This window comes from Dryobates pubescens, chromosome 1 (assembly GCF_014839835.1).
Source record: "Dryobates pubescens isolate bDryPub1 chromosome 1, bDryPub1.pri, whole genome shotgun sequence".
Taxonomy (NCBI): Eukaryota; Metazoa; Chordata; class Aves; order Piciformes; family Picidae; genus Dryobates; species Dryobates pubescens.
The window spans coordinates 21,967,155-21,993,156 of record NC_071612.1 but is presented as its reverse complement, the minus strand read 5'-3'; the positions used below and the strand labels follow the sequence as shown (position 1 = coordinate 21,993,156).

Sequence of the window (26,002 nt, the reverse complement as noted above, 5' to 3'; positions counted from 1 at the left end):
CTTCTTTCCCTTAATTGGCTTGAGACAAGCCTCTAGGCACAAGCAGGAGAAAGGCTGGGAGAAGTCCATATGGCAAAGAGAGTTTTGCAAATAGAGAATAATTTCATTATTGTCATAGGTTAGTGATAGAGAATGTCAGCACGCTGTTAAATAATGAGAGTGTTGGCTGCCCAGGTTCAAAGGTGCTTCAGAAATGTTGAAACTCCATGCTTTGGAAAAGGTTAAATATATATAATCATTAATACTGACAGTGATGCTGTAATGGGGCAGCAGAAGCAGCTGTAGTAGTTGGGAAGAGAAAGGCTCTATTCATGCGTTTCAGCAAGAAGTACTCTGAGATCAAGACCCTGAATGCTGTGATGACACAAGAGTGTGAGGGAGGGGGGAAAAAAGGAGCTGCCTTGAGATGCATATGATAAAATAAACTGACAGTCTTCTTCACAGCAAGTCTGACACTGAGACAAGGAAAAGGAGTGGCTAATAAGGAAAACTGCATCCATTTCCTTCCCTCAAATTCTTGTAAAGAAAGAAACCTATCTGAGTGATTCCAGTACTGAAATGTACAGATTGGACACAAGGCATGGTATGAAATCTGAAAAGGGCCTGTTTAAATAGCAGTGGGGAAAGTTGATGGTTTCACAGATCTAAAGAAACATTTTTCTAGCATAAAAAAAGTTATTGCAAACATCATTTTATTATGCATAGACACCAGTGCTGCAGTATTCAGGGAGCTTGACTGTATTCATTGACTTGAATTCTTACATGCTAGCCAGTGTCAATATTTTTTTGGGTGAGAAAATCTTTGCTAACAATTGGATCAATGTGTGAACTAGAACAGCCTCTTGTTCTGTCTCCATCACTTCCTTGGTTCACACACCTTCCCATGAGCAGCCCTTATTCAGGCAGTCCTAAGGAAACCAATGCACTTAAATCCTGAGATAAACAATCAGCTGAAATGGACTCTTCACTCTTGCCACTAAGTGCAACTAAATGTGCTTAAAGGCAGCATTTATTTTCAGTTTTGACAGTGTAGATCTGAGGTAATTTCACTGTAATTACAAATCACAAGCTAGTTTGTTACCAAAGGTCAACTAAGATCACATGCTGCTCAGGGAGCAGATTTTTGAGAAAGATTGTTCTGTTTTCACTGTTGTCTTTCTGAGCCTGCCTCTGTTCTGATGCGAGATTGAGGGAGCTGGGGTTGCTTAGTCTGGAGAGGAGGAGACTCAGGGGTGACCTTATTGCTCTCTACAACTACCTGAAGGGGGGTTGTAGTGAGGCGGAGGTTGGTCTCTTCTCCCAGGCAACCAGTACCAGAACAAGAGGACACAGTCTCAGGCTGTGTCAGGGGAGGTTTAGGCTGGAGGTTAAGAGGAAGTTTTACACAGAGAGAGTGATTGCCCACTGGAATGGGCTGCCTGAGGAGGTGGTGGGGTCGCCGTCGCTGGGGGTGTTCAGGGCGAGGCTTGACAGGACGCTTGGTTGCATGGTTTAGTGGATTGGGTAGTGTTGGATGATAGGTTGGACACGATCTTGAAGGTCTCTTCCAACCTGGTTTATTCTATTCTATTCCATCCACTCAAGGTGTGATTGCAGCAGGTGTAGACATGAACGAGTTACATGAGTTACCATGAGAATCTATTGCAGGGAAGACATTTTGGCCCAGGTCTGGACTGTTTTCACAAACTTCCAATTGCCCCTTTTCACAAACCTTGTGCTGACTTCAACATCCATAAATCTGTAAAATTTGGCTGAAGCAGGAGCTGTGAGGCACAGACAAAACAATGTGAACAGAGACGCAGGACGCACACACCGTGAGGGTAATTGCATAAGTCTTGTTTCCTTAGGAAATCAAATAATATTCATAGTAATTTCTTAATTGAAAGACCAAACCTGACACTGAGCCAAAAATGATTCATCAACAATTCCTGCCTTTGCATGTGCTGATGTAAATCCACTTACAACAATATGGGCGGAAATAAAGATGTGTCTGTTAAAATTGAGAGACAACGTGGTTGGTAAATATTAACCACTATGGTCTGAAAAGTCTGAGGAGAAGATTAGAACATTTTTCAAGACCTCTTAGAATGACGAAATAATTTCCAAATGAATTCTATTTGGAAGGATTGATACAGCCACTGGTATTGGCATCTTAAGCCGCTGACAGAATAGAATAAACCAGGTTGGAAGAGACCTTGGAGATCATTGTGTCCAACCTATCTTCCAACATCATCTAATCAACTAAACCATGCAACCAAGCACCCTATCAAGTCTCCTCCTAAACACCTCCAATGATGGCAACTCCACCACCTTCCTGGGCAGCCCATTCCAATGGCCAATCACTCTCTCTATGAAGAATTTCTTCCTAACATCCAGTCTAAGCCTCCCCTGGCACAGCTTGAGACTGTGTCCTCTTGTTCTGGTGCTGGTTGCCTGGGAGAAGAGACCAGCCCCCACCTGTCTACAACCTCCCTTCAGGTAGTTGTAGAGAGCAAGAAGGCCTCCCCAGAGCCTCCTCTTCTCCAGGCTCAAACACACATGATCACGTCTCCAGCTGTAAACTCACACTTGCCAACTGTAATTAAAACCTCACAGAGAAAAGCTACGTTCCACAGTTTATTCATGGTGACAAGTTCTTGTTACCTTGTGAGTTCTCAGGCTGTTGGGCTGTGAGGTGGGTACAGTTTTCCTTTGCAAACAATTGTGATAGTAACCCCAGCTGGGAAACGGGCAAATCATGGCATTGAAAGGAAGACAGTGAAAGCATTCTTAATCTGGCTGATGTTGTGCTTGATCACACAGATGACATTCAGGAGAGAATGGGAATGGAAGGAGTGGAGGTTGATGCTGACAGACCAAAGAATAGTAACTGTCATGAGGATGGTAAAACCATTGCAGGCTGTTCAAAGCTCTGGATCCCTCAGGCATCACCCTGTTTCACAAGGAATGTGGAGCACTGTGGGAGTCTAGAAAGATGCTGTCAAGAGTGATTTGTGCAAAAAGACACATTTTGAAGAGTATCACAACCTATAGGCTGTCCTCATGTTGTGACATCTGAAACATCTATGCTCAGGCATAATGACTAAGCTTGCATGCTACAGATGAGAGACTTTTGTGGGGGCTCTACCATTGCCATGTATATCCCTCCTCATACCAAATGGGGCCTCCCCATGGTGAAGTATGTGTGCACAGAACCTGAATATCTAACAAGATCCCATGAAGCCTCAGTCACAAGACACCCAGGGAAGGGTCAATTCAGAAACATGCTTGATGGCATTCCTTGGATTCCCACAATCACCTCCTGCTTTTTGTATCATACTTATTCCCTTTGTGATGCACTATCTGCATGGGCTTCCTGCAGTCTGCACCTATCTGAGAAGATCCACTGGGTGCAGAGGAAGGAGGAGGGAGACAAGGTGGAAGCAGGAAAATGCAAGATATCTTCTGTATGCTTCCAGGACCAAACCCTGCTTCCCAGAAATAAAAGCATGAAATAAAGAAATATATAGCTCTAGCTAGATACATGAAGGAGTGCTGCCCAGAGATGAGACCTCTTTCAGGCACTTCTTGAAAACAAAATCCTTAAGCAGGTTTGTCAGCTTTTTCAGGCAAGATCTCTGTCTCCCTGTATGGTTCATACAGGTGTCAGCACATTCAGGATTAGGTGGGACTCTAGAGCATACATGAAAAAAAATCACAGCTGATCCTCTCTACTACCTCTGATGTATGAACCAAATTTCTATCATAAATATGAAGCAAAAAGCATAGATAGAGCTCTAGCTTTTAATATGGTACGGTAGCAGACTCCTTGATATCCAAGTCTAATTCTTGCTCTCATCCATGTAGGTGTAAATCTCCAGTAAGTAGTCTGTTGATCTCAGTTGTGTTGTGTCAGACTCATTCTGTTCTAACCCAGATCAGAATGTGGTGCTTAGCCTTTGAAGTGTTAATTTCTGACAAGTCCTATTGGCACAGAACAGAGTACGCAGTCACTGTCCAAAAACTCTTTCCAGCCTAATTGCCAGCTCCAGTGTGTAAAACCCTAATGACTTCTATGGAATTATTCTAGAGTTACACTGATGAAAGGGAAATGAGAAATAGATTAGAGTTTTTGGTCTGAGCAGTAGTGTTGTTCAGGAGCCTGTACCATGGTCTTAATCAGCAATCCTGCCATATAATTGTCTGTTTGTTGTGTAATGTTCCTAGAGAATCTTAGGCTATTTATACAGTGTACATAATCCTCATAAGTAAATGAACAGCATTTCCTAGGGCTCAAAATCCTTTCTCCTATTCATCCCATTTGACTGGTCCTAGCTCTTTCTCTCCATATTTTCCCAGGAACATAACTATATTCGTTGGAAAGCCCAAGAAAGAGCAGTATTGTGTTCTTAATGACAGAGGCAATTGAGACACTTCTGGAAGAAAACCAGAGGGGAGGGCTCTATTTAAGGTCATGCATTTTAATCTCTTGCTTAAAAAAAAAAAATATCCTTTCCAACTAAGTCTCTGAAAACTCATTACAGCCGACAGATAAATTAGGAACATTTATCCAAATGGATCCATTTGAATGCCATATTCATTAGCTTATGGTAAACCACCTTCAGTAGAACTAGTGTCTAGGAAATACAGGTAAAAAAAGTGTTGTATCACCATGGCAGCTTTAACCACGTGTTGCTCTTGTGTTACATAATTCCTGCTTTACAAATAAGAACACATAGGACGACTTAAATGAGAAATCCTATTAGGGGAGATTTAGGAATCAAAGAATTTTTGTTTATCCTCCTTAGCCTGGCATCCTACCTCCTTACAACTTGGGTTTTTTTCACCTGAACTCTTGCTGAGACCTTCTTCTAAAAGTTTTAAGCAGTTAAATGAGGTTCAATTAAATACTGAAAGTCTTGATTATAAAATACTTATTTGAATATGCAGTTTGGGGTCTCTCTGGAAGGGAAAGCTTGTGTAGGAGGGGCTGGAAGAAGACATTGTAGCTTTTCATGGCAGAGTGTTAGCTGTGTTTTTGAATAACACCTTCTTCTAAACTAAATATGTCCATTTATAAATATACTTTGGACTTCTGACAAGGAGCAGATTATGGGCAGAGAGATTCTGCTCTGTGATACCTGTGCAGCAGCCTCCAGAGTGCCTGTGTGCAAGGAGGAATAAAAAAGGCAAAAATTTGGTCTGATAGATGGAATCAGAAATGGTTATGAAAGGAAATGAAACAAGCCATTACAGGAGAAATGGAGGAGTTGGAACTGAAGTGCTGACTGTTTAGGAAGTCAACCACCTGTGTTTGCAGCCCTCCTTCTAATCAATCTTTTGACTTCACATCTTCTACAAGCAAGCTGCATTACCTCATCTGTGTTAATAAAGACTGACAATGCTTCTCAGTTTCACCTTTGGAAGTGCCTGCCAAGGCTAGCTTTATTGCTCCTCTTTTTCTGTGTCCAAGACACCGGCTATGCAGCCCTGCCTTGCAGAGAGTGAGAGAGCAACCAAAGTGCTGAGACTCTCGCTTGAGTGCTGTTAAAGAGTAATGAAGGGAGACGGTACAGGAGAGATTAGCATTAGTAAATCCATTGTGCATTACAAAGATCAACCTAATAGTGAATTATTTTACCAGAGGCAAAGCTTAGAATTCACCTGCTTGTTGGGGAATTACTTGTTGGGTTTTTTTTTTCTTTCCCTATTTCCCAGGTTCCTTTGATAAAACCTCAAAGAGGCACTACCAAGAATACATGTTGCTCAGTATTGTGATCACAGGACTTAATTATGTAATAAAGAATTACAGTGTTAATGCTTTGAAGGCTTTAATAGGTCTTGATCATCCTGACCAGCATCATCTGGGACTTCCACCCACACCCTCTGCCCATAGGTCCAGGAGCACCACTTAAACACAGGCCCAGGGGCAGCAGCTTGTTCTTGTTTCTTTGCTTTGTGCCTGGGAAATGCTGGTAGGATCCTCTGCAGCTCCCTGCCGCTGGTTCTGCTGAGCTGTGCCCTAATGGTGAGCTGATTACCTGGGTCCTCTTCCCCTTGGGAGCAGCTATGCTCTTGTTGCTCCCTGATACGTTGCCCTGGCTGAAAGACACTAGTTCATGTCTCATTTCAGCTGTCTCCTAGTGGAGGAACCAAATTAAATGGTATGAAGTTTGATATTCAGGTGTCACCATCACCTGCTCCTTTCAATAGACTGCCTAAACTATTTTCAGTCCTATCTGGACCACCAACCACTTTGTAGGTGGTCAGCCATCCTGCCTGTGCAGTGAGCAACACAAACTTAGTCTGAGGTTATCCTGTGTGGGGGGGGAAAGTCCATCTTGGACTTAGCTGCCTGGCAGATTTAGCTGCATAGGAGTTCTGTGTGGATGAGACTTGAAAGTGCAATTACTCTGCACCACTGCCTGCTTTTACAGGTATGAGTGACACAGCTAGCTGTAGGTAGGAATGCTGCCTGTCTCTTGAAACTCATCTAAGTGTGTCTCACCCCTCTAGACATATCTAGATTTATCTAAGATACTTCCTCTACAGCCACTGAACTAATGATTGCCAGCGGCTCCTTACCACTTCACAGCCATTGCGGACATTCCCCTTCAAGTGCTGGAAGGGTGTTCTGTTGTGAGAACTGATGTGACACAAATTGCATTCAGTCTTCTCAAACGATCATGAGGTAATGGGGAGGCAGCACGTTTTAGTCAAAGCAATATGTTTTGCCTTCAGTCAGCACTGAGCAGCACGTGAGTATAGCAAGGCACAGAACCATCCCTCATTGAAATTCTGAAGCCATGCTAATTGCATCACCTGCCCTGCTTCGCCTTCCTGCATCAAAGGCTTGTCTTTTCTAGCCTGAGTTCTTAATAAAGATCACGTGGGTTTTATTTATATATTTATTTTACTAATGGGGCTTCATGTTAAATTTAAAGTCCATTAGAACCACTGCTTACAGAGTGCCCTTGAAAATATGTTTGATTGCAGAATCATCCAAGCGTGGTACAGAAAGCTCTCAAGCATTAATGGGTTTGGGAACACAAAGGTGGCTTCACTGGCTTTGTTTTAGTCTTTCAGAGGCATCTGAAATATCTCCTAGGGAAAGCTCATAATGTAAAATGCTTAACATGTTGGAAGGGTGTATTTGTAAGGGGTAGGGGTGAGACTGAGTTCTGGGATTAAATCCTCTTATGTGATGAATGTGAACATGACAGAATTGCTCAAAATTCCCGGTGAGAACTCCATCTCCTTCAGCACAAAGGATGAATAAGTGGGTTTTATGCAGAGATCTAAGCCAGGTAGTGTTGAATTCACTTGATCTGTTTGGTTTCAGGTGGTTGAGTCACCAACCCTGGATGTGTTTAAAGGTCGTTTGGATGTAGTGATTTGGGATCTGGTTTAAGGGTGAACTTTGTAGAGTAGTCCAACTTCATCGGTTGGACTTCGTGATCCTGATGGTCTTTTCCAACCTGACTGTTTGTGTGATGAGATAGACAAGTGTGGCTCAATGAAGGACCCTCCCCAGCACCCATTCCAGACAGTGGGCATGGAAATAGCAGTTGCTGCTCGTTGCACACCTGTTGGTACTCCCAGGAGGCTTTTACCACAGCTTACAATTTAGTGATTCCACCTATAGTTCTGGGTGGTTAAGTAAAACTGCATGTACACATCCCCGCACTCCTGGAGTGTTACTTGGCCCAAGAGTCTCCCTAAAATGACCCAAACCCCTCTGCCCTCTTCTCTGCGCTCTGCCTTAGCTTCTTAAAGGTCACCCTCGTTTTATGTAGAGTCTCCTGTAGGAGCAGAGCATGAATTAGTTGTGCAGCTGCTTTACCCAGAGAACATGAAATAAAGACAGTCTTTACAGTCTTAACTGTGATTCTGTAAGTCTCCACTTACAATCCAAGTGGTTCCATAAATCTGAATGAGGGAGACAGTGGGACAAAGTAATCTGGAGTCAGGCATGACAAAGCACAAAACAGCTTGAATTGTCTGACATGGCAAGTTCCTTTGGGTTGTTTTCTGTCAGCTTGAAGCTTTGCATGATATATGCATTGATGGTCTGGTTAACATAAGATGCTTCCTCTCTGTTGCAGATGTGAATTGACTTAAATTTGAGAATTTTAATTTATAGTTTTTTCAAAGTGATTTGTGTATTCAGTTCTTTGGGAAGAGGTCTGAGACATCAGCCTCTTGTCTCACAGGACTGTTTCTCAGCTGCTGCATCTGGGGAACAGTGAAAGCAGTGCTGGTAGAGTCTAATATCCTCAGATTCCTTGGTAAACAATATATCAGTGTTAGCATTGCTTTAGAAGAGGAGATTGCAAATCTTGATTTCTTGTTTTTCAGAATACTCTTTTTCTAAGCTTGAAAATTAAACTTTATTCCCCTCTGATTTTTCCTTCTTAATTTCCACTTGCTGAGAACTTAGCTTTGCACTTGTAAATTGAGCACGAAATTGGATTTATTTGAAAGGGCTGTGCAGAGTGTAAATAAAATGGAGATATTTTATACCTTTAGGCCTCTTTCTGATAATGAGAGAATTAAAAGAGGTTAAATTTCAGTTGCTTGAGCTATTCAGTGAAGGTTTCATAAATGCTTGAAAATATGTGTCAGCTCTGACCCTTCTGAAAAGATGCTCCAGTAGGTCACAAAAATTCTTTTCTAATAGCTGCACAGGAAAAATATTTGGTGGTTGAGCCCTTGGATTGGCAGCTGAATGTCTTCACTGACTGGTAATGGTTGTGATTTTTTTGCCAAAAGTCACTGACTGCTGTATCAATTCTGCACCTGAATCTTTCTGTTCTTTCTGACATTGCCGTGTCCCACAGTTACTTGATTTAGGAAATGACACTAAAAAGGCACTAAGAAATAAACAGCAATTATACTTCTAGAGGAATTCTGAGGCATTTTGTCCATTGCCTCCCCCCTGAAATGTTGAGGCAATCAGCAAAGCTATTGTTGTTTGGCTCTGACATGCCACATGCATTCCCTAACTGGTACCATTCATTCCTCTGAACAAGATGCTCTTTCATTCTCCATATGAAGGCTTATGGGTGAATACATATTCTTCAGTGGTGTGCAGTAACACCTGGGCTAATTTGAAACACAGCCAGCTTGATAACCAGCAGCAGTCTGTCTTTGGCACCACGAAGCTGTCTTTTGAACAGATCAGATTAATCTGTGAGTAGCTTTGATATTATTAGTTCTCAGTGAAAACTGCCTTGAATCTCTCTTTCTGCATTACACTGCGTTCTGTAGACTGTACATACCCAGGCAGCAAATCGTTGCTGGGATTCTGCCAGCAGATGATAAAGAATCTGAAAGACTATGGGACAAGTCATCAGTTACATAGCCTTATCAGTTGGAGAAAAAAGGGGAAAAAAGCCTGATTAGCTCTTAAAATTGTTCTTGATAAATTTGGATGAATAGTGTTCTGTCCCTGGAGTGGCACCTCTCTTACAAGCCAGTAAGGAGCGATGGATAATACTGCACGGGGGAGGGCAATGCTCCTGGCATAAAGAACAAAACAGTAAGTTAATGTTTGACTTCTGAAATTTGCTTTTGTTTAGATAGAGTCCTAAGGAATAGCTCAGTGAGACTCATGAGAAAGGCTCAGCGTGGTGATGTGTACAACTCCCTTTATGACATGGAAATTATTAGCAAAATTCTCTGACCACCATTACTCCCTCCCTCAGCCCTCTCAGGTGAATCAAGCCTCAAAGGAAGAGCCCATCAGAACAAATGCTGCTTAGCTGGGGTTGTTAAATTGGCAATGAAGGCATTTGTATGGCAGCCTTGTTTAAGCTCACACAGAGTGAAACATAATGCTAACTGCTAGGACCATGCTGGTAGGTGTTAGGGCAAGTAAAGATGTGCTGTGCATGGGAGAGGAGCTGAAAATCAAACCCAGTGAAGGTTTTTCAAATTCAGATATTGAACTGAATCAAATGCTGCTAAATTCATCTGGAGGTAAACTTCCTGCTGGTGATAGAGGACAATGTATTTGCTTCTAATTTTGCTGCTCTGATGCAGGGATAACTCGTCTTTAACTGATTAAAATACTAAGTCAGGAATGTAGTAGTAGAAAATGTGGAATATTGTGATCCCCACTGACATGTAGTTGCCTCTTAAATACTTTTGGAGAAGGCACAAAAGGTTTGAAAATATAATACAGTCCATACTAAGAGGTAGATGGAAAACCCTGTGCAAGTAAAACTTTGAGTACTGGGGGCTCATTTTTCTGACAGACCAGCTGAACAGCACTAGGGGCAACGTATTTTAAAAGCAGCTGTACCAGCCTTGCACAGGTTATTCTTGCAATCCTTTCCCTTTGCATATGCAAAGGCATAATTACATGCCTACAATGCATTCTGGATTTGCACAACTGAGCAGCCCTACACGTGTATCTGGAAAGCCAGCCTTCAAGTGGAAATTGCTTGCATATTGCAGTCATTTGATATTTGAAAGTGGTCACATACACACACACATGCACAAAAGAACCCCTTCAGCACGCCATCAGTGCTCATTACAGGGTATTGTGTCCACTGGCACAGATGGAAAACCTGTGAGGGTACGTCAGCATATTAATTCTGGAGAATCAAAGGCTGTGAATTCAAAATCTTCATTTGATCACTGGAAAGGATTTGGAAAGGCAACATTTACACTCTCATTTCAGTGGACAGTGTTTCCAGCATGCACTGAGATCTCAGGTGCATCTGCAGCCTGTTGCAGTATGTCCCAGCAAACAGAATGGATCTGTTTCAAACTTACTGACTCTAAGCATCCTAACTAACCTCTCGGCAGCAGGGCCTCTCACAAATAACTCAGCTGGCACTCCTGCGTGTCGAATGGGTTTGTTTCTCAAAGTCGATTTCCCTTAAGAAATGGGTGTAATCTTTTTCTTTTGTTGAAGACAGCTAACCAGCAAGCCCCCCCAGTCCTGTTGGCTAACATGTGTGAGGGTCAAACCCACTAGCAGTAGTAACTGCAAAATAGTTTTTGATCCATTGCAACCTAATGATAAAGCAATTTGTCCATCACGCAGAACAAGTACTTATGACAATTCCTATTATACAGAACAAGTAATTATGACAATTCCTACTATACAGGCAGAAAACAAGAGAGAATACCTTTGCTTTCTGAAGGCATGCCGCTTGTCCTTCCTTTGATGCAAGACTTCAGAAAGGATCTTGCTTTGATGTCTGTAGAGAACATCCAGTAGCTTCTGCTTTGAATTTACTTTCTAATAAACTTCTGGAGCTGCAAAACAGAGAAAGAAAAAAGGAAAACAAAGTAAAAAGAGAGAAGGAGATGAGAACATGTAGGGGAAAATGCTGCAGCCAACAGCGGTTTTCAGCAGAACCTGGCTGCTACATTTCACCTACCTATCTGTTGCAGGAGGAATTGGATGCCTTGGTCAAGACAGAGGACAAACACGAAAATGTCTTGATGCAGTGGAGATCTATAACCCTGATGGAGACTTTTGGAGGGACGGACCTGCTATGCCTTCTCCCCTCCTCTCCCTACGAACAAACTCTACCAGCGCAGGCTCTGTGGATGGGAAGCTGTACCTCTGTGGAGGATTTCATGGAGCAGGTACTAAAATGAGTTTGATGTTTCCTGCACAGTTGAAATAATGTCCACTTTATACTGGCTGATCTGGTGATGGCCCAACCCCATCAGGTGGCACTGGCATGCCCTGTAACCACAGAGATGACTCTGCCCTTTGGACTACTGATTCCTAATGTAAATATGAATTGTGTTCTGTTTGCCCTTTCTGGTGGTTGGTTTTTTTTTCCTTAACAAAGCATGGAAAATTCAGGATGTTTCTGATCTATGATAAATCTGTGTGAATCTACAACTTCAGCAGAATTGTTCTGGTTTTGCATCCAGAACTACCGAGATTGGGAGCCTGGTGTGTTATGGACATGAAAGAACTTGGGCATATTTATTGAAATTAAGCCACTATCTGTCTGTCCTCAGCCAAGCTATCTGGCTCTGCATATTTGCTTACCTGCTGTTCATAATCAATGCTGAAAAACCTCGTATGCTTAATGAGTACTCTGGGTAGGGAACAGAGATACAAAAGGACTTGAATTCTGTATCTGGTGATATTAAATAATCCTAGCCCCGTGGCTACATTTCTTCTTTTAGTTCATGTTCCTTCCAGCTGTGCTTAGCTCTGTCTAAATCTCCAGCACTGCTAAACATTTTTTTATTTTTCATCATAAATGCCAAGAGTCTCAAAACATGCACACTTAAACTCTTCTGTCACATACAGCGGGTAGCCCAGCTTCATTTCTAGGAAAAAGCAACAGCACAGATGCACAGATGAGGGGATTGAGTCCATCAGCAGTAAATTTGCAGATGATACCAAGCTGGGGGCAGGTGTTGATCTGTTACAGGGTAGGAGAGCTCTGCAGAGGGACCTCGACAGGCTGGACAGATGGGCAGAGTCCAATGGCATGAGATTTAATACATCCAAGTGCCGGGTTCTGCACATTGGCCACAACAACCCCATGCAGTGCTACAGGCTGGGGTCAGAGTGGCTGGAGAGCAGCCAAGCAGAAAGGGACCTGGGGGTACTGGTTGATAGTAGGCTGAACATGAGCCTGCAGTGTGCCCAGATGGCCAAGAAGGCCAGTGGCATCCTGGCCTGTATGGGGAACAATGTGGCCAGCAGGAGTAGGGAGGTCGTTCTGCCCTGTACTCAGCACCAGTTAGGTCACACCTTGAGTCCTGTGTCCAGTTCTGGGCCCCTCGGTTTAGGAAAGATGTTGAATTGATGGAACATGTCCAGAGAAGGGCAATGAAGCTGGTGAGGGGCTTGGAACACAAGCCCTGTGAGGAGAGGCTGAGGGAGCTGGGGTTGCTTAGCCTGAAGAAGAGGAGGCTCAGCGGAGATCTTTTTGCTGTCTACATCTACCTGAAGAGAGGTTGTAGCCAGGTGGGTGTTGGTTTCTTCTCCCAGGCAACCAGCACCAGAACAAGAGGATACAGTCTCAAGCTGTACCAGGGGAGGTTTAGGCTGGATCTTAGGAAGAAGTTCTTCATGGAAAGAGTGATTGGCCATTGGAAAGGGCTGCCCAGGGAGCTGGTGGAGTCACCGTCACTGGAGGTGTTTAGGAAGAGACTGGATGGGGTGCTTGGTGCCATGGTTTAGTTGATTAGATGGTGTTGGGTGATGGGTTGGACTCGATGATCTCAAAGGTCTCTTCCAGTCTGGTTAATTCTGTTCTATTCATTCTCCACCACTAATAAATGCCACATCAGGCTCACCGTTGCCCCAAAATGGCCACACGGTATCACTGGGTGATGTCCTTTGCATTACAAACTCTAAAGCTGCTGTTATGTTAGAATGATGGTTCTTATCAGCTGCTTCACAACTCACCTTCCCCTCCCTGCATTTGCTGCTGTTTGAGGAAGCTGCTTCCTGAAAACAGTTGTATGGCAGCTCCCTTACAGGCACGTTCTTGTGTCATCTCTGATGGAAGTTCCATGACCTCATGGCAGTTATGATTCTGACACATCCCTGTTTCCATAGCAAATGTGGTGCCATCGAATTTGTCTTTTTCTCAGCAACGTTATGAAAAACCCTAAAGTTAGGTGGGCACAAATCTCAAAAGGCTGATGATTTGCACTGGCAAATGAAGCAATTTCATTCAAGATGACTAACATTTTAGTATGAGATTTTCTGAATAAGCTAGCTTCAGAGCCATAAAAACACCCTGTACAATACCACCACGTTCTGTCACTGAGTCATGTATAAAGAGTGGTAGCACTGGGAGAGGCTGAAAGTGCCCCTGCGGATCTGAAGACGGCCATCTTTTGTGTGTCTGTATAAAGTCAGCTCAATGGGGTCCTGATTCCTGACTGTATTATTGCAGTCTAGATAATTATGTATAGAACTCCCTTGCACTTGAAGTGCTATTTAGATTGGAAAAACAACAACTCCACGTTAGAAAATGCCGGGTTTGCAGTTACCTGTGCAACCTGAATTCTCGCCCCCTGTGCGTGCATTTTGTATACCAGTGAAGAAATGATATGTGATTGTGTTGTTAGAGGCTGTTGTGATGTCTATTAACAAGGGAGGCTAAATAAGATTCTGTCAACTGCACCTCAGATGTAGCCACATGTTTGAGAAGTTGAGAGGAAGCTGTGCCTTAAAGACAGGCTTCTTGATGGGACTTACAAGTTACGAAAGGAAAAGGGCTTTCTGAATTTTCATAACAACTTCTACCTACCATCATCAAGAAAGAGAAGGGTGGACTCCATATGCTGAACCTGAAGAGGGTGTCAGCCTGGCTTCTCTTCCTTGCCTCTCTCCCTTGCTGGAAAAAGCTCTTGCCTGTTCAGCTCTTTGGGGGGTGAAGAGTGGAGTGAGAGAGAGTTATTACTGTCATATGGGAATTTGGAGAGGGTGGCTTGACTCTGCTCTTTCACAATTACAGCTGCTCAGCAGCTTCAGGATATTCACAGAACAGCATGTGCTGCTGCTGCTGCTTTAGTAGCAGATAGAGTTATTTTAGAATGTGCTTGTTTGGTTTTAGTCTTTGAGGTTTCTTGGCATGTCACTTTGGTTTTTGTGAGGGATGCAACCAAGAGAGGATATTCCAATTTTACAGAACATTATAATTTAGTTTCAGCCGAGTGGGGTTTTTGGAACAAGCTGAAGGCACAGCTGTAGTCTCTGAGTTTTTTGCCTGCTGAACACTAAAGGGCTGCTGTGAACATTCAAGAATGAATGCTTCTCAAAAGCACAGAAAAATAAGCCAAGATCACTGCTGCAACTGAAAGCCTTAGCCAATGTCTATAAGGGACTGCAAACAACTTCCTCTGCACTATAGATCTGTCCCCAACTCCCCAGCCTCAGCTTGCCTTCACATTTTCTTCAACTTGATCCAGCAGCATGAAAGCTGACCTAAGGACATTGTTGCATCTTAGTTTTACTCATATGTGCCATGCTTTGTACGTCTTTCTGCACAAGTATTGACATAAGAGATGCTGTACATAAGCACAAAGCCTGAAAGCAGCTTTCAGCTGTTCAAAGGCCCTTAAGTTTGGATGAAGATTGATGCTCAGCTACCATCTCTTCTGAATCTCATGTGTCACTTGAAGACTTGTGAAGGTAGGATTCCCATCCCAGATATCTTGCCTCTCACAAATCTTTGTCTGCTTGAAGAAGGACAAGTGAGGCAGCCATAACAGCATTCCCAGGAGCAGGAAATGCAAAACTGCAGCTACTTAGAGCCCCCAGAGGGAAGTCAGCTTGGCCAACTGAGAGCAACAATACAGAGCATAGGCTCTGTAAAGGATGAGTGGACTCCAAAATATATTGATACTTGATCAAGAGAAAACTTTCTCTGAACTCTGCAATGAATAGTGCTCAGTGTTGAGCTGTGTTGGTAAACACAGCTTGTAAGACTTCCCCTGCTGAGACATCCTCAAGTTAGAAGCTTGGTCGAGGCTGTGAAGGAGAAAAGGAGATAGACACTTATCTATAGTGTCTACACTAAGACATTAGTCGGCCCCAGGCTACCTGCAGCATAAGGAGAAGCACAGCCAGTTCTACAGGGAGATTCAAGTCCTAAAGTGCTTTACATCTGCTCTGAAAGACCAGAAGGCAATTAAGAACATTGAGCACTTCTCTTGCCTCTTAATGGTCTGTGTTTTGATCAGGATATGGGAGATTCTAACTTGACTTACCTAAGGCAAACACATCAGGAGCTTGGTGTCTATAGTTAAATGGTACAAATCTCTCTGAGACCTCCTTGTTGTACCCCTAATGGACAAGTGCATGTTCTTACAATCATGATAAGTACCCTTAAAAAATAACATCTGCTTGTTTTGGATTTGTTTCCTCCTTAGCAAGACTTCCCAAACTTTATCTTTTAACCAGTAGTTTGTATAAACTTGCTCATTTTTCTCCTAAAACTATTATGGCAAGTAGGAACCATTAATCTGCTTGTCTGTGGCACTCAGCTCCAGCAGCCTAGTGCTGTGAATGCCTTCATTTGTCAGCAACGTTACAGCATTCAGCAAGGCACTCAGATATTTACAGTGGTTTGGGTTTGTCCACTAGTTGCTAGCTTTGCGTGGAGTGAAAACCTCAGCTGTAGTGTGACCACTGAGAAGGACTCAATGTGTAGCAGCCGATCGACTTTCCATTAACTGGTGAAATATGCTGCTGTGGGTACTGCACTAACTATGGATTTTAAGCTAGCCTTTGTGCTCTGACTGTACAACGTTCCTCTTGACAAGTTTTATTTCCTTTGCCATTAAGTAGAACTAAAACCTGACACCTGCACAGGCTGACAGCTATTAACCTGAGCCTGTGCACGGCAGAAACACCTCATTAGTGTGCCTCACCCACGGGGGTGGTGAGCAGCCCTTCAGGTATTCAGCATTCAAGGCTTGTGAAGTAGCAGCTAGACTGGCATCCCTTTCTTTTTAACTGTTTCTGAGTAGTAGGAATATATTTTTTCTGGTGAAAATAATGAAAGGAAGCATGCATGTTTGCTGGGACTGTGGCATCTGCTGTCACTGTCAGCTTGCAGGGGCACATGGTTATTGACTTTGCCTTGCAGCTGCAAAAATACAGATGGCCTGGTTCAGGGGGCTGGGGGCTGTAGCTCTGGTTTCAGGTTATAGACATAGGTCCAACTGCCTGTCTCACAGATTTAAATTAATAAATTCAAATCCAGAGTCGATTTTTTTTTTTTCAATTTGATGCATCCTGGCCTGTATCAACAACAGTGTGGCCAGCAGGACCAAGGAAGTAATTACTTCCCTGTACCTGGCACTGGTGAGGCTGCACCTCAAATACTGTGTTCAGTTTTGAGCCCCTCACTACACAAAGAACATTGAGCTGCTGGAGCATTTCCAGAGAAGGGCAACAAAGCTGTTGAAGGGTCTAAAGCACAAGTCCTACAAGGAGTGGCTAAGGGAATTGGTGTTTAACCCAGAGAACTAAAAAAACCAAAAGACTGAGAGGAAGCCTTATAACTCTCTACAACTCCCTGAAAGGAAGTTGTAGAGAGGTAGACATCAGTCTTTTCCCCCAGGTAACAAGCGATAGGACAAGAGGAAATGGCCTCAAGGTATGCCAGGGTATGTTTAGATTGGACATTAGGGAAAATGTCTTCACCTAAAAGGTTTTTCAAGCATTGGAACAGGCTGCCCAGGGAAGTGGTGGTGTTGCCATCCCTGGAGGTATTAAAAGAGGTGTAAATGTGGGGCTTAGGGATATGGTTTAGCAGTGGGTTTGGCATTGCTGGGTTAATGGCTGGACTTGATGATGTTAAAGGTCCTTTCCAACACAAAAGACTCTATGATTTTAATTAGGATGCCACCTTTACTGTACACTCAGCTGATGTGGAAAGTAGAGGGGCAGCCACCTCCATGCAAATGATAAACTGTTTAACAGATCTGCTATTAGCAGCACGTATCACTTAAAATACCTTATGATTTCATCAGCTAATGGCATCTGATGAGGAACTACCTTTCTCTGGCCTCACAGTTTCGCCATCTCTCTCCAGTGGTGGTTTATAGCAGAGGAGATAAATGTACTGCTTCCTTGATACGTTGAGAAAGTCTGGAATGAGTTTAGCATCATGTGTGGGACTACAGCTGCTCAACCCGGTTCTGTTATTCACTTTCTAATATCAAGTAGAAACAAAATTTTCACTTAAGTGGTAAACTTGGCATGCAAGAATCTCAATTCAGTGTTTGCAACTGTGACCCAATATAGGTGACAGCAACACTGAGCCCTAACTCACACTAGCTGTGTAAATCTGATTATACAAAAATAAAAGTTATATACTTACCCTAGGCTCATTTTCTGGCCTCTTCTTCCTCATTTACATAAACTGCAATCCCTATATTGGAATAAAAGAGGTGCTGCTTGCAGCAGTGCAGAACTGTGTAGTAATTACTGTATTCCAGCTGAGCTAATGAGTTTGTATCTCCACGCCATCCTCTCCTGACAGTGGACTGGCTTAATAGTTATTTATTTTGACTAATCTCCCATAAAGGCTGTTCCCCCTAGGCTCCTCCATTATGTGATTTAGATGGAGAATCATTCTAGTGCTTATTTTTTATTATAGTGGTTATGGAACATTACTGGAATCAAATTAAATTTAGACATATTAAGGAGTCTGGCACAGTAAATACTGCACTTGTGAAGTTTGGGGGTTGAGAGACTGGAACAAAACCTGTTTCTTCAGCACCTTCCCATGTTCCCAGCTAAATAAAGCAAAGGGGCAAACCCTGGGCTGCCTATCTGCAGCACGGTTTGTTTCCCTCCGCTAGAATTTACTGGGCAGCGATGAATAATTAAAGTTCTCCTGCCCACAGTCGTTACCATTTGAATAAACACTCCCACCAACGGAAGGGATTCAAGGTCCCTGTACTTAGCTCAGCAGAGAAATCTGCTGGTGGCCACCCGCTGTGCCGTGCCTGGGGCACGTCTCTTCAGCCTGGGTGACAAGTCCACCCCAAAAAAGCGCTGCTCAACCTTTCACCTACATCTCCCGCGGCACTGGCGTGAGCTGCCCAACTGCTGCCGGGAACCAGCGAGCAAGAGAGATCTCCTCAGCTTGCTGCCTTCCCAGGGAGTGCCGCCCAGTTAGCCCCTGCTCATTAGCTGGAAACTCGCTGCCGTAAATAAGGCCGGCACAGGTCAGGGGAATTGCTGGGGAGCAGCACCTGCCCATTCAGATCTAAATTCGAGCCAGTATCTGACAGCAGGGGACTAGTAATTCAGTCCTGCTTCTTATGAAGACTCACTTATAGTTTACAAAGGGTTAATGAATGATTAATAGATATTTAAATGCATTTTAATTAGTTGCTGAAGAGGTCAATAGGTTGTTTAGAAACATGGCTTGTAGCCATGTATGACATCTTCTATTGTGTTCATAACTGCCTATCATGCATACAGTCTAAACATGCTTTATACCCTCTATTAATAATGTATTAACCCACTGTAAGGCATTTAGAAACAGTATCTCTTGATGGCCTGAGACTAGTAAATGTTTATTCCTGTCTTGCAGTTTTCACTCGTATGAATGGTGCGTTGGCTTCAAGAGCACTGATCCTGCTGTCACTTGCATCACAAGCAGGGCCAGCACTTGTAAGATTATATCTGAAAAAGGCCTTGCCTATGAACAACAGACAAAATCTGGAAAGATTTTAAAAGCTGAAGTAGCTGGATGAGTCAAAAAAAACCAAACCAAACAAAAACCCCCAACCCAAACAAACTAAACCCCAAACCAGCTGAAGGAACTGAATTAGAAATTCCCTCCTCTAGACCATCCCATTCTTTGTATATATATCTTTAAAATTTTAATCTATATCAATTTGTGAGTGAATGGGCAGATCATGAAACTATGCTTCTGAAGCACACAGCAGAGGAAGAGAGAGGTCCTGTCTATGAGAGTGAATATCTTACCTTACTCCATGCAGGTGCTCTGAAAACAGTAAGCTGCCACAGTTGTAAATTCAAGCCCCAACCTGCCTCCCAGCTTTCTCTGTGTCTAGTGGGATATGCTGGCTTGACACTTAACATCATGAAGGCTGGCCAGCATGTTAAACAGCCAAGCCAAGTTCCCTCTCCTGTGTATTCTCTGCCTGCTTCTGCCCACAGGCACAGATGATGGATGTTCTTGACCCCGCAAGGGGTGTCTACTGTGTTATGCTAGCAAGGCCGGTAGAGTTAGGGGCAGCTCACATACACAAATGGGATTGAAGGCCACAGACTTGATGAACTTACTCTTTTTCCTACTGCAAATGAGGAGCCAGGACATCTGGTGGTAATGATCTAAATGCACTTTTATCCCTTTGCAACACAAACATGAATTCCCAAGTTGCCTAACTCCACATCATGTAATTATGAAAGCAGCTATTAGTGGCGAGGAAGATAAGCAGCAGAGGCTAGTCCCATATGTTTAAAAACATTCTCTGGTCTCTGGTACAGATAACGGCATGCAAAACCAGGTACAAACCACCAACGGAGCCTGAACTGCTTCAAGGCAGCTCTGGGGTGGCTTTTATGTGACTAGAACTGGGGAAGCCAGTGACAGAAACACCTGAGTAAACATTTGGGGGGCTGTTGGGGAACTGGCAATCACCTTGTGATGTTGAAGTGCTTTTTTCCACACAAAGAGCAGACTGACAAATCAGTAAACTTATTTATGTCAAAAGAGAGAGAGCACATTGGGAAACTGCAGACTGGAAAGGAAAAGGTTCTGTGACAACCTGAGAACCGACATCGCCAGGAGCTCAGGCAAGTAGCCAGGTGTGAGGATGTCCCAGGACACAGAGCTCATGGGCAAGGACAGATGTGACACTGAGATTCCCCCCACCAGATAATGGAGTTCTGTGCTGAGGTATTTGGCTCTGCTCTGCAGAAACTTGCTTTGGTACTGCTGGCTACATCTCAGTGTGTCAGTCTTGCTGTGCTGCAGCTGGTAAGTGGGTGAGCTTGGCCCAAACCACTCTGGATGTCTCTGCCCTGCACTGAGGCAGAGGCATCATGACTCGTGGCTTGGCACCTGCTCTTACTCTTTCCATAACTCAGTTTCCTCATTCATGAGATGGAGCCAATGTCAATGGGCTTCTAGAAAAAAAAAAATGACAAAACACTGGCTACATTGCAGCAAACTTACCACAGACTTCACTCCAGTGCACTAAAATTCAGCATGAATTTTCTTGTAGTTCAATGCTCTGGAGACTAAACAGTCTGTGGCAGAGTGAATTTATTTGTGTTGGCTTACAGACATAATAGCTGCGTGGTTAATAGTCCTGGATGACCTATAGATTTTCTACCTGTTAAGCATATTGCTTAATTCTTCTGCATCTGCCTCCCTTTAATCCTCCCAACCCCAAATCTACTAATTGCATCTGAATGCTCAGTTCCAAATAGGAGAGAAAGCAAGGTCGAAAAAAAAAAAAGAAGACTAAAAGTGGGACTATGTGCTATATTCACATGGAAAGTTATTGCTGCTCCCAACCAAATCACAAATGGAATGCAGTTAAAAGAAAAAGCAAGAGTGAGCAGATCAAATATTTATGTTGCCTGCAGTCATACTGGGGGTCTTTCCAGGAATGATTCATCCTGATTTATGGTCAATCCTAATTCAAATGACATGAGAAAATGAATAAAATGAAACCTGGCCCTATTTGGGGTGTGAATCATATTTGAAAATAAACATTTTTTAAAGGGCAAACTTGATGGGGTATGTGGAGGGCAAGCAATTACTTTACTGGAAAAATAACCGTGGGTTTTTTGTTGGGTTTTCTGGGCATTCAAAGGAGAATTTCACACGAAAAATTCTGGCAGTGCGTTTTAGTTATGGACCAGAATACAAAAGAGGATCGAAAGAGTAGATTAATTTTGCTTTCAGGCTGCTCTATTTGCATATATGAAATAGGAATTTGGCATTTGTAATTAAAGATTTCCAGGTATAACTCAAGTTCTTTCACTGGGAAAGTAATGGGTTTGTAGGCTCAGTGTTAGCCTTCAGTCTGCGCTTTTACGTCAAGAGGGCATAACTGTACCAAAAGAGCTCTGACTTTCTTTTAACGTGCCACAGTTCCTCATGGGGATAAATTTATGCTGGAATTAATGTTCTCTGAGCTGGTTTAGACCTTTCCTTTCCTGAGTAAAAATAAACCATACCTCTATAAACACTGTTTTACTGCTTGGGGAGAATCTGCATTAGAGTTAGGTTTGTACTGCCTGAGTAATTTCAGTATGAAGTGGTTTAACTCCTAGGCAGAGAAACACAGCGTGAAGGAAGTTTCCTAAAACTTCTCACAATTAAACAAGAATGTGCAGAAAAATACTCCCTCGTTTTGTAGACAAAGAAAACCCAAGCAAACAAAAAGGAAGCATTTGGAAAGGAGTGAAATCTTTTCATTAGGTAAGGTGGTTGTCTGGTAGGTGATGCAGAATGCATGACACGGAGTTTTGTGGGGTGGCTTTTTAAGCAGGTAATCTGGGCACTTGGTGCCATGGTTTAGTCAGGAGGTTTGTGGTGACAGGCTGGACCTGATGATCTTTGAGGTCTCTTCCAACCTTGGTGATTCTGTGTAATACAACCAATTATTTATATTTTTGGGGGGTAGGTATTCCATTATTCTCCTGAAAGTAAAACTGGCTGCAAGGATATTGCCTTAAAAAAAACACCATTTGAAAAATCACATAAATAAGGTGAGACAATGAGGCAGAAACTGGAATTATTTGTGCCTTCATGCTTAAAACTGCTTATTGGGATTAAAGCCAGAATCACAGAATCACCAAGGTTGGAAGAGATCTCAAGGATCATCAAGTCCAACCTGTCACCACAGACCCCATGACTAAACCATGGCACCAAGTGCCACGTCCAATCCCCTCTTGAACACCTCCAGGGATGGGGACTCCACCATCTCCCCGGGCAGCACATTCCAATGGCTAACAACTCTCTCTGTGAAGAACTTTCTCCTCACCTCGAGCCTAAACTTCCCCTGGTGCAGCTTGAGACTGTGTCCTCTTGTTCTGGTGCTGTTTGCCTGGGAGAAGAGACCAACCCCCTCCTGGCTACAGCCTCCCTTCAGGTAGTTGTAGAGAGCAAGAAGGTCACCCCTGAGTCTCCTCTTCTCCAGGCTAATCAACCCCAGCTCCCTCAGCCTCTCCTCATAGGGCTTGTGCTTGAGGCCTCTCCTCAGCCTCATTGCCCTTCTCTGGACACATTCAAGAGCCTCAATGTCCTTCTTAAACTGAGGGGCCCAGAACTGGACACATTGCAGCCTGGAATTAAAGGTCCTATTCTCTTTGGAAAACATTACCAATTCTATTGTCCTAAGGAAAAAAATAACAAAAAAAGAAAAGGCTTAACAACTGAGCTGGTTTAACTCATTTCTCTCTTTAAAAAGAAAGGGGGGATGTATTTTATTTTTTTCTGAAGTGTGACTGTAATTTGAGCAGTGCTTTTCCTCACATGAACTTTCTCATCCAGAGGGTGCTGCTTCCTTTCATATTAAACAAGATAAGACTAGAGAAATGATTGCTTCCTTTATCCCAACAACATACCCTTTTTATCTCCCAGGGGTTAAGAGTTAACTAATACTCCATGTGCTGGAAAGTAGAATTTGTAGAGTGGAACAAAACCAGTTACAACATCCTACAGAAAAGGGAAACAGGGACACTAAAGGTTGTAAGTCACCAAGGTCAGGAAAAAACACAGCCAGGCTTCTAAGGAAGGGCTGCTGAGTCTGTCTTTGATGCTTTAATTATGATATTCTTTTCTGCTTTTCTGAAGTGTTACAATAACCCACAGAATGTCTCAGTTCTAGTGTTTGTTGGCTTGGTTGGGTGGATTTTTTTTTCTTCCTCAGATTGTCTCATTTTTGTCAGCATTCATGCCAAAGAAAATCCAGGCTTAAAAATTTATTGCATAGAGGAGATGATCTAATAATAAATACAGGGACTGGAGCCACCCATGTCACAGCTCAGGTCTGTTTGTGTCTCCAGATTTGCCTCTTAGGAAAAAAAAGGTTCACTCTTGCAGGGTCATACAGGAATGAGCTTTATGCTGGTACTGGCACATGCTATTTGTTTGCAGTTTGTCAGTCATGTCTTCTCTCTTCACATGCAACTGGGCTTTCTAGCAGTTCTCCCTCTTCTCTCTTGGATGGGTGCAGCCTTCCTATGTAGTGTTATTATTCCCCTTTAATATCCAGGTTCAATAATCAAACCATCATGGCTTGTTTCACTTTCAGAAAACAGCAGATAGGAATGGACCAAGGACTGTTCAGATGAGGGTGAATTCTGAAATCTTTCCCACATTTTATGCAAGCAAGCTCTGAGAGATCCACGAAAGTACCAAAAGTCTGGGTTTGGCCAAAAAAATCATGCCACAATTAATTGTGACACAACTGAGGGGAAAATGGGTACAGGCTCAGAAACACTGTGCTGCACTCCTTTATCAGGTGAGCGAGGGAGCAGGGATGATGAATGGTTGGTCAGTGGTTTCCTTAGGTAAACATGGCCAAAATGTCCATAAATATCCATACATGAGACATCCACGACCCCCACGCAGGGACAATACCCACAGCAAACAGAACTGTCCTGAATCAGCTCAGTAAGGAAACCAGTCCTGAGAGGAGAATAATTCTTGTTTTCATTTGTCCTCCCAGTGTCCTGAAGCTACTTGCAGAGGAGTCCTGGGGGTATTCAAAATCTGATGACTTTACATCATAACACCACCACCAATTTTGCATGGAACCTAAACTATAACACTAATCGTCCAGGGCTGCTGTCCTCTGGAGGAATATGTGGTCTGTGCTTCCAATGTAAGAAACAACATACACCTCTAGATGTTCTTCTGTACTTCACTCTTTTTTCCTTCAGTCCTTTGCTGCTAGTTCCACAGAATTGTAGTGTCCAAATAATGAGATGCAGTTGAAAGAGGTGAAGATGGTGGTGGTGTTTGTATTTTTTGCTTTTGAGTTAAATAAAGCTTTCTAGAAAAGAAACCTGTCTGGACCCCACAAAGTTTCAGCCTGTCACCAGCCTTTTAAGACTCAACAAGACAGTGTTGAGTATTTGATATTTCTTGCTATGATGGTTCTTATCATGGTACCTGAGAAGTGTCTGTGCTTGTAAAGCTCCAGGATCTGTCTTCTAATACATCAGAAGCAAGCTTACAGCTGAGCACTTACACGTCCTCAGCTCAAAGTGAGAAGTTTAGAGTAAGGTTATGTGCTGTGAGAAAAAGTGAGCAGAAGTGAAAGACTTCTGCAGTTTTTTTGTAGTTTTAGGAGAGACCTTGGCTTTGTGAAACAACTGCTGGAGAGTTCAGGACTTCTGCTAGCAAAGAAAGGTTTTGTGTTAAGCTGTTTAGTATAGCACTATGGGATGACAACTGTGGTTCTCTGCTGCATGGTGATTCTTTCATTATTTTTTTTGGTAGTCTCAGTAAAAACCTTCTTGTCTTGAGGTTGGCTGTGATTGAAAGGCATTCTTCTAACCTGACTGCTCATGACAAATTTCTCAGCACTTCAGAACACCTAAAGTACATTTAAAGCCCTGGAGGTTTCTTTCTGTCTTTATTTTTCCCCACATCACAGGATGTCCAGACTTTGCACCCAAGAAAAGCCCTGGTATTGGAGTGCTTCCAGGAGCCTGAGAGCTGTATTTCAGTCAGGGCAAGGAAAAAGCCAACATCCTGTGTGTAGGCATACTTGCTAACAATAGGCAACACTCAGATTCTAAAAGATAAGCTTTGGACACTTGATTGCAGGATGAAATGCCACCTGCATACTTCTACCAAGATGGAGCACTTTGTGTTTTTGTCCCTGCAGCTGCACCTGGAGTCCAGAGTGTGAGGACTGAATACATTGTGCAGATCTCCATCTGCACTATTTCATTTGCTATATGTTGACAACTTGCATGCTCTTTGAATCGTGCAGCTGTTAATACCACAGAAATTATCTTTTCACTGCCACCTTACAGAAGGATCATCATAATAACTGCACAAACCTCTTTGATCCTGTTTGACTTGACTCCTGATGTCTGCTGTTGTTGCTTCTGTTTTTCAGCACGTCATGAAGTTATCACCAAAGAGATCCTTGAGCTGGATACGTGGCAGAACCAGTGGAACGTGGTGGCTGTCAATGTCCTCATGCATGACAGCTATGATGTTTGCCTCGTTGCCAGGCTAAACCCACGGGATCTCATCCCTCCTCCCCCAGATTTAGTGGACCAATAGAAGTTCAGTGACTTTCAGTGCTTCCAGATTCTGCAGAAACTGAAAAGTTTGGAAAGACAAATGCTGCACTGGCTCTACATGACAGCTGAGTCCTTCAGAGAGAAGCTGGCAACATGTGCTTAAGGACAGGACTGCCTTTGAGCTGTGCTTCTCAGATGATGCTTGATTTGCTAGTACTGATATTCTGGACTTCCTTGATGGAAAGCTGAGATTTCCAGCCTTTGTGTTTGGTTCTTCATCTTCTACCTGGTTGCGCAAGTTCC

The 26,002-nt window shown here is 43.1% G+C and overlaps 2 protein-coding genes across 2 annotated transcripts in view; one reads left to right on the top strand and one right to left on the bottom strand.

Moving 5' to 3' along the window:
* MGLL (monoglyceride lipase) overlaps positions 1 to 11,223 on the bottom strand; it is a 114,283-nt gene extending 103,060 nt beyond the window's left edge. The window contains exon 1 of the mRNA XM_054162737.1: positions 11,121 to 11,223. Coding sequence (XP_054018712.1) covers positions 11,121 to 11,205 — 85 coding nt within the window. The 5' untranslated portion in view covers positions 11,206 to 11,223. The remainder of the gene's footprint in view (positions 1 to 11,120) is intronic.
* The window catches only part of KBTBD12 (kelch repeat and BTB domain containing 12), a 33,859-nt gene extending 7,857 nt beyond the window's left edge, over positions 1 to 26,002 (top strand). The window contains exons 4-5 of the mRNA XM_054162777.1: positions 11,389 to 11,586; positions 25,570 to 26,002. Coding sequence (XP_054018752.1) covers positions 11,389 to 11,586; positions 25,570 to 25,739 — 368 coding nt within the window. The 3' untranslated portion in view covers positions 25,740 to 26,002. The remainder of the gene's footprint in view (positions 1 to 11,388; positions 11,587 to 25,569) is intronic.